Below are 8,985 nucleotides of genomic sequence, written 5' to 3' on the forward strand. Positions count from 1 at the left end.
TCAGATCATCCATGACTCTCAAAACACATCCATTGACCATTTTGTTACACAAGTCCTAACACCTACAAAGATCACTACAAGGCCTGGGATTGGAAAACCTTGAACAACATCCCTGAAAGGTCCCTCCCACCATTAAAACACTTCTCAATCTCTTTTGATGTAGCAGTAAGATCAAGTGGCAGCATCTTAGCAGTAGTATGCAGGGCACACAATGGTTCAATCCAATTTGTAATAATAGAATTTTCAACCAGTTGTAATCTAAATCAAGGGGAAGCCACATTTATAGGCATGCAAGAAGCGCACTCGAGATAGCTCAAAAAGATCATCATTGAGGGTGATTCACAAAAATTCATATCATCTTTGCAACAACCACAACAAAACTTTGACTAGATAATCGAGGGCATTATTCGAGATATAAAGTTTCTTCTTCAAAGGGCAGGAAAATTACATGGTTCTCAGAATGGATATGTTGGAAGCATACTCTTGAATAGAATCCCACAATATCTGTTGGAATTTCAAAGTGGAAAGGACCCCCTACCTAGTTTATCTATTTCTGCTAAACTGTATTTTTATTTTCCTGTAATAAGAACAGTTTGATCTAATGAAATCTACTTGTTGAGGGAAAAAAAAAGTCCTCATTCCTCCTAAAAAAAGGAAAAACAAGAAAACAAATGTCTTTATTTTGTGGCTGTGATAAGATAAAGGGCTCTTGACACGTGGCAAAACCTATGGAGAGCATAGACGATAAGGGTTATGATCCAAAATGTCTTCATTCTGTGGCCATCAAGGTGTAATGTCACCCCCTACATGATCCAAGGGCCAATCCATGTCTAAGAACCACAATCAAATTAAGACCACAGGATTGGAGAAAATGTCACAAAGAGATCAGTGGTTTCAGTTCTATAAGAGTATAAACAAGCAGCAGAGCAAAAGCCTTTCAGAAGTGTTCACAAAGCTGTGTGTGGTCGGTAAACACAGAGCAAATTTAAGGTCAGGAAATGGCTTCCTCCATCGTCTCCTCCGCGGCTGTTACCTCCGTTAGCAGAGCCTCTCCGGCTAAAGCTGCCATGGTCGCACCTTTCACAGGTCTCAAGTCAGCCTCGGCCTTCCCTGTTACCCGCAAACTCAACACTGATATTACCTCCATAGCCAGCAATGGTGGAAGAGTTCAGTGCATGCAGGTACTTCCATAGAAAACCCAAGAATACCATATACGCTATGCACCACACAGATGAAAACACTTTTAACTGAAATTTGTTGGGAATGTTTTGCTTTTGTTTGTTGTGAATGTAGGTATGGCCTCCACTTGGAAAGAAGAAGTTTGAGACTCTCTCTTACCTACCTCCTCTCTCTCCTGAATCATTGGCCAAGGAAGTGGATTATCTGATTCGCAAGGGATGGATTCCTTGTTTGGAGTTCGAGTTGGAGGTGATGTTTCAACTCTCTGTTTCACTTTTTCTTACCTATGGTTTGTATGCCTCAAGAATATAACACACTTAAATTTACCTCTTTTAATTGGCTTCAGTTTTTTAAACAAGTGATATCTCAAAGCATATTTTATTAATTAATTAGTACTTCAACCACAGAAAACGCATCCAAAAAGACAAAACTACATTTTTTGTACCGTATGATCCAAATGACAGCTGGAAGGTATTTATCAACAACAAACGGTATATAGTGTTGTTTTAAGATGTTGTTTTCTGTTAGAACTAATGTTGGTTTTGGCACGGCGTGCTATCGGATACGGGACATTGGGACAAGTGGAACATAGTGTTGAGGATGCACTTGATCTTTGCGGTCCTCTCAAGTAGTAATTGTCAGTCTTTTATACCTTCTAAAATCAAGGCATTACGCCATCGAATTTCTAAAAAAGCATAATGTTAATGCGTCACGTATGATATTAATGGCCAGAATTAGAGAACGGTGTTATTTGACGAATTGGCAATCGATTGTGTCTCGCATACTAACTTACAAGTAGAAAGACTCGGACAAAAACAAAAAGATAAATGATCTGTATATTGATACAAAGATGAAACAGGTATGGAAAATCTCTGATAGATGAGCTGATCACTAACAGTTATGATATTGTGGATGTATATATTTATGCAGCACGGGTTCGTTTACCGTGAGAACCACAGATCTCCAGGGTACTACGATGGTCGCTACTGGGTAATGTGGAAGCTCCCCATGTTTGGCTGCACCGACTCTTCTCAGGTCCTGAAAGAGCTTGAGGAGTGCAAGAAGGAATACCCTAATGCATTCATTCGTATCATTGGATTTGACAACAAGCGCCAAGTGCAGTGCATCAGTTTCATTGCCTACAAGCCTCCAAGCCACGTCTAATTGAATCCCTTTTCTTTCCTGCATGTCTTGCTAGCTTCTTGTTGCGATTGAAGTTCATGTTTTGTCTTTCAACGTACTCCAGACATTTGAATTCTTATTTTTGTCTGAATTCTGTTTAGTTATTTTGTGAGATCTCCAACTGAACAAAGACTGTCGTACTATGGTAATAAAATTTGTGATGTTTTGTTGGTCTGACCTCAAAGATCCTCTCATACATATATATATATATATAGCTATTAGAGTTTGATCATAACAATACACAATCACTAGAAGGCAGGGACAATTATGTTTGTTGTTCCATTATTACATTCACTGCCAAAGCGATTGTTTTACACAAGTAAATGTTAAGACATAAATATAAATAATAAATCTACATATAAATAATAAATCTACTTTTTCTCATCGCTTAATCTTTTGAGAGAAGCGATGATTTCACATTCTTTTAAGACAAACGACGATTTCATATTAAACAAGATGAGCAAGTATAAGGTTGTAGTTTCCTGGTAGTTATAAGAGTTGGAATTGCAGATAGTTTGTTTCAATCTCCCACATTAATCTCTTAGATATTGCTGTAATATTAGTTACACCTAATTCAGATAGAAATGATTGCCAAAACCCAACCTACTTTGGCATGAGTTTTAGCACCTTTATTAAGCAAACCAATGCAGTCAACCACAAAGCTCAAATCTTTAGTGGGCTACTACTTCAAACAGCAGGAAAATTGCTGTTTTCTTTTCTTTTTTCACTCACTTTGGTTCTTTTGGCCCTTTGGAGTTTGGCGGGGTGGAGGGTCAAGTTCAATCCAAAAAATTGGAAAACGTAAATTGTAACAACCATAGACTAAATATTTATTGTATAAAGACATAAACCAAAGTGAAAAAAAAAAAAAAAAAAAAAAAAAAAAAAAAAAAAAAACAGAGAGAGAGAGAGAAGAAGAAGCTCGAACTCTGTGTGTCTCATGGTTTTGGCACCTCCGTGATACCCATCACATTCCAAATATCATCATCCCAAACTACATCACCGAAGAATGTAGTATAAGCTTCGCATATAAACTCAACATCCCAAAACGGTAGCCAAAAGGTACCCCACGACATTTGCTCATCCACAGCACCACCCAACCACGGACAGTACTCCTCCCAACCCAACACATTCTCCGGCGCCGCCGCCACGAACCGTGATGCTGAGTCATCGCTCCCTTTCCTCCTCTGCTCCCCCACATCTTCCTCCTTGATCTCAACCTCCCTCTTGACCTTCTTCTTCGACATTGACATTGTCGTCGGCTTCGCGCCGATTAATCTTGTAGTGGCGCCTTTCCTGTTGCTAACCTCTACCACGTTTCTCTGCCTCTTCATTTTCTTGCTGCCAAGAAAATCAAAGTCTCTTTTGCCTATTTATCAGCTGAAAAGAAAGTTGGCTTCGTCGATGACACCGTAAGAAAACAATTGATGACATTTATAGCATAGGAAGTAAGTAGCTAGCTAGCTAGGAATGGAGACTTTTGTTTTGGAACTCGGATTCTGGAGTTTAAGCCAAATTCACGTGCGACTGCATTGTTTTTTTTCTTTGGATTCAACAAAATCTAACCTTGAGCCAACCTAAAGGGCAGGAGCGCTTGACACGACGCCAAATTCTTCATCTGGACCAGTACTTGGGATGCAGCCCCGTTTCAATGAACAATTAAAAATTTGTAAATGCTTTTGTCTCGAAGTTGAGACTTTCTGTCACTGTGGAGATGTAACAGCTTGGGCTTCTGATGATAGTTTTTTGTGCAGTTTCTGCGGCAATTTAGAGCACTTTTAACGCTAAAATTAATTTTGTATGAGTGTAAGATAAATTCAATTGTTAACTATTTTATTTATATAAATATCTATATTAAAATAGTTATTTTTTATTATATAATAATAAAATAATATAAAATAAATTTAATTTTAACTATTCACATCAAATCTCTACATTAAATCATTTATTTATTCATTATATAATAATAAGTAATTAATAATTTTAAAAATATTTTAATTTTTTTAATTATAAATTTATTTTATTTTATCATATTTTAATATTCATAATATTATATATTAACTAGTAATCATATTCTAATTATATTTTTTCAATTATCATTTAAAAAGGAGAGAGAAATAATTGAAATAAAATATATTTGATGTATGAATATATAGTTACTTTTAAATTTAAAAATTATTTTAAAAGTGACTGTAGCTTAAAATTTAATTAATCTATTGTGATATCATTTTATGTTCTAATAACTATATTTTTAATAATTTTGACTTTTAGCTAATCCATTGTAATGTTATTACAGCTTTCCTTGTATCATTCAACAAAGTTATGTCATCGTGACAGAACTTATGCTCCACTTGTTTACAAAATCTGAGGATATAAAACTAATTTAATTAAAATTAGCTGTCAGCATTTATATGGAAAGAAACATCAATATAGGTGTCCCCCTTCTACAAAGCGAATTAAAACTCTTCATCTCAACAAGTACTTGGGATGTAGCCCTATTTAATATAATTTTAACTACTAATAAGCCAGTAGTGTAAAAGACACACTTTATACGTCGCTAATTCGTCTTGATTTGATTTGTTGGAAAATTTAATTTTAAACTTTTCTTACCAATCAAATCATTTGATACTTGCGGAGTAAGAGTTCGTTTAGATCATTAACTTATTTCAATTGATCTCAATTTATTATTATAATTTTTTTAAATTTTAATATAAAATATAATAAATAATTCAATTTTTTTAAATTTTAAAATAATAATAATATTAAAAAATAATATTTTAATAATATTTTATCCTCTCAACTCAACTCACTTTAATATCTAAATACAACTTAAAAGTCTGTCATTTATATCGACTTGTAAATATAATTTTTTTTATTTTTTATTATTGATCTAATTCCAACTGATCATCTAAGCCTATGCATTTAAGTATGACAAGTTCGCAAATCATATTGAATTCGTTCATATTGGTATGCAGATAGTGACAAAAATTGAAAGCCCTTATCATTTTTTTGGTTGAAAAAAAAAAAAAAAAAAAAAAACCTTCAAGTCAAAGAATAACGCATGGAGTTTTTGTTGTTTCTTTTTTGCTGTTTTTTGGCCATTAACTCGTTTTCACTTTCATGGTTAGCGTCTCTAATATTTACCCGCTTGTTTTTTCCATCTTATTCTTTCATGTTTGAGCCATTATTTAATTATAAACTAAGAATTTTAAATTTATCAGATTAATATTTATCACCTTCAAAAAATCAATATTTAATATATTTTAAGTCTTTTAACTTAAAATTCATAAAATATAAAACTTATATACAATAATCTTCTAAACTTAAATGTCTCAAAAATTCTTTCTATTAACTTAGACAAATCCCCTTTTGCCACCTGGCATGCACTTATCTCATATTTCTCTTATAATCATGTCACTTGTCATCTATTCTAACTGTCATAATTATCAAAGTCATTTGAAAAAAAAAATATAGATAAAGGGGTGAGTCTACTGACTCAATAAGTAGTGAACTTATACTAGTATGTAATCATGAGTTAATTACATAATGCAGAAGCAAACAGTTCTAAAAAATAATAATAATATTTTTAGAAACATTACATTTTCAATAATAAAATATACAAAACACCTTAAGCACAAGCATAATTTAAATATCAGAAACAGAAACATATACCACGTTTATATATTCATGTGGGAGGGTTGTGCATATTTACAGTTAACCAAGTAAAACATAAATCACTATTTTGTCACCAAAGTGATGCATACAGAACAAATGTCATGTTTACCCTCGTTGCACGCTTGTGCATTCTGCAAAAAGTCAAGTAAAACATAAACCACCTTATTACCAAAGTGATTGTACTAAGGGCTTGTTTGGAAAAAGTTTACATCCCAAAATTTTCATCTCATCTCCTTCTCAAACATCACTCAAATATAAATACTTTCAAATTAATCATTACAACTTTTACAAGCTTTCAAAAAAAAAATTCAATTTTTTCAAATTTTCAAACAAAAATAATATTAAAAAATTATATTCTAACAATATTTTAACTTTATAATATTTTTTATTCAACTTTTTCTCTCTCATTTCCCAAAAGTCAAACTATCTCATTATTATTCACAAACTATCTTACTACTATTCACAAAATTCTCATTTTATCTCACTTTCCAAGCTTGTCCGAGATTATTATTATATCTTGTGGCAAGGTCGAAAACCACTATTATATCACGTGACAAGGTCAGATACCATTATTATAACTCTTGGGAAGGCCAGAGGCCACTATTATATCCTGATGCAAGGTCGGGAGCCACTATTATAACTTGTGGCATGACCAAATACCACTATTATAACTCGTGGCAAGGCTCGTAACCAAAGCAGAACATAATCTTATACTTCAGGATTTTCATATACAATATCATATCATAACAGAGTATTGAGCAGATGAATATCATATAATCAGATAAAAATTTTGAACTTCATATTCACATTATTGTGGAAAGAGTTGTCCTCTGCATACAAGGTAGTTGTCCTTGTTATGTTTTAAAGTGATGAATTGTGTGTGACTGACAGATTTGGGGGAGATTGAGAGATGTCATTCATGTTGGTAGAGGAGATGTTGGAAGAAGAGTCTAAAAGTTGAGAGGAATTTGAGGTTTGGGAAACCATAATGAGTGTCGTGTGTCACAACGTAATGGTTGAATAATGTGATGGCCAACTAAGCTGAAACATAATGTGAAATCTTTCACTTATTATTCTCGGAGTCCCGAGTATACACATAGGAAAGATTATGTAGAAAACTCATTTGTTTCTAAAGTAGGTGCACTAGAAGCAGAGATATTGGTACCAACATAAATAAAAGCCATAGTTTTACGCCTATGGTAAGGTCAGGATGGAACGAAACAAAAACAGAATGTCATGTTTGAGGTTTTCGAGTGCAACATTTCATATCATAACAAAGTATTGAATAGATACAGATCACATTCATATCATCACGTATAAACCTTTCAGATTTCATATTCGCTCTAAACAGAGTGCCATAAATGCTCATGTCTATACTAGTCATGAAAGAATAATATATTTCTTTTCTTATTCAGATATAGTTAGTTATGCAGAAAAATGACCGAGATTGTTTTCAAATGTTTCATAACAAAATATGCATGTTTTTCATAAAACCAACCTCACTCCGTTTAGGCAAAATCTAGCATGGGAGCACTGCTTACCTGAACTTCTCAACTTTTTTGAATTTCCTCACAACAGTACCAGCAATTATCGACCATCACTTAAACATAATTAATACAAACTACAAATTAATAAAATTAAACTAGTACATCTAAAATAAGATGGCACAACTAAATAACTCCACGACGATAATCCCATGGTTCCAATTATTCTAACTCGGTTACTACTCAACACCAACCCAAAAATAACTTTCCGAACCTAGCCCATTTGAGGCATTAACACCTAATTTTTCCTTTCATCTCAACAAACCCATGTCAAATATCTAACCATAATTCATCCTTCTTATTCGAAATTCGTTCAATACCACCTACAAAAAGACAGATCACAACCACTCATACAACCCATATACCATTTTGAACCTTATCAAACATCGACTAGAATCCCCAACACTTGCTCAACCAAAATATCAACTTAACAATGGTCCAACTACTACTGCACATTCAACTTGAAATCCCTACCAACAGTGCCAATTCAACATGCTCAGATTTTTTTTTTTTTTTTACCAAATACCAACAATCCAAACAATTCATTTTCCTTCTTGTCAAGATAAACCTAAAACCGACCTACCACCAACCAGGCCAACCAACCCAATAGTACGTTCAACTCACACACTCCAAGATTAGTCTAATTAATTGATAGCTCCAAACTAACCACAGATGAAATGACATGTACACAAGCAGAGCAGATACCTCACTAAGCTTGAAGCGACGTTCGACTAAACTCGATGATGGAATTACGTTGGATGGAACATTGTCGTGCGGTTGGGCTTGGCACGACAGAGTTGTGGTACTGGTAGAAAGGCAAATAGAAGGTTAGACAGATAGACATACAAAGTCACAAAGAGGTGTACAAGGACTTACCGACACTGGGGTATGCATTGATTGGCAGCGACATGTTGGCCGGACTGAGTACAAAGCATGAATGTAGGCAACGGTGGCGCAGAGACTATCCGAGGCAAGTGGCTAGATGAATGACATGACAAAGTGGTAGGGACAAAGCTAGACATCGATGGCACAACAAGAGGAGCAACAATTTTTGATTTGGAACAAAGAGAGACAGACAGACAAACAAAAAGATAGAGAAATGGATGAGTGAGACTATCGGCCGGTAAGGCAGGGACGGACGGCTTGGGGAGGGGCATCGGAATTACAGAGAAGGTCAAGGGATAGGCACAGAGAGAGAGAGAGAGAGAGAGCGAGATCAGAGAGAGAGAGCGAGATCAAAGAGAGAGAGACAGTGCAGTTGTAAGTGAATAATAAAAAGGAAAATTATAGGTATACTGACGAAGTGTACCTATCATTTGTATCGATTTTTTTTTTAGCATTTGTGTTTGTTTACTTTTTAGTATTGTGTTTTTTTAAAAAAATTACACAAAAAATGCTTTAAAAA

At 34.3% G+C, this 8,985-nt stretch overlaps 2 protein-coding genes across 2 annotated transcripts; one reads left to right on the forward strand and one right to left on the reverse strand.

The window, feature by feature from the left end:
- Positions 1 to 937: 937 nt before the first annotated feature.
- On the forward strand, positions 938 to 2,534 carry LOC121242556 (ribulose bisphosphate carboxylase small subunit, chloroplastic-like). The gene is made up of 3 exons (XM_041140435.1): positions 938 to 1,181; positions 1,294 to 1,428; positions 2,110 to 2,534. The coding sequence occupies exons 1-3, from the start codon at positions 999 to 1,001 to the stop codon at positions 2,341 to 2,343; spliced, it is 552 nt and encodes a 183-aa protein (XP_040996369.1). The 5' UTR covers positions 938 to 998; the 3' UTR covers positions 2,344 to 2,534.
- A 647-nt stretch (positions 2,535 to 3,181) lies between these two features.
- On the reverse strand, positions 3,182 to 3,798 carry LOC121242557. The gene has a single exon (XM_041140436.1). It carries the CDS (start codon positions 3,693 to 3,695, stop codon positions 3,300 to 3,302), a length of 396 nt encoding a protein of 131 aa, XP_040996370.1. The 5' UTR covers positions 3,696 to 3,798; the 3' UTR covers positions 3,182 to 3,299.
- Between the last annotated feature and the right edge of the window lie 5,187 nt (positions 3,799 to 8,985).

Source organism: Juglans microcarpa x Juglans regia, chromosome 8D (genome assembly GCF_004785595.1).
Source record: "Juglans microcarpa x Juglans regia isolate MS1-56 chromosome 8D, Jm3101_v1.0, whole genome shotgun sequence".
NCBI lineage: Eukaryota > Viridiplantae > Streptophyta > Magnoliopsida > Fagales > Juglandaceae > Juglans > Juglans microcarpa x Juglans regia.

Coding starts and splice junctions, on each gene's coding strand:
- LOC121242556 (XM_041140435.1), top strand. CDS start 999: ATGGCTTCCTCCATCGTCTCCTCCGCGGCTGTTACCTCCGTTAGCAGA. Junction 1,182..1,293: donor GAAGAGTTCAGTGCATGCAG/GTACTTCCATAG, acceptor TTGTGAATGTAG/GTATGGCCTCCACTTGGAAA. Junction 1,429..2,109: donor GTTTGGAGTTCGAGTTGGAG/GTGATGTTTCAA, acceptor ATATTTATGCAG/CACGGGTTCGTTTACCGTGA.
- LOC121242557 (XM_041140436.1), bottom strand. CDS start 3,695: ATGAAGAGGCAGAGAAACGTGGTAGAGGTTAGCAACAGGAAAGGCGCC.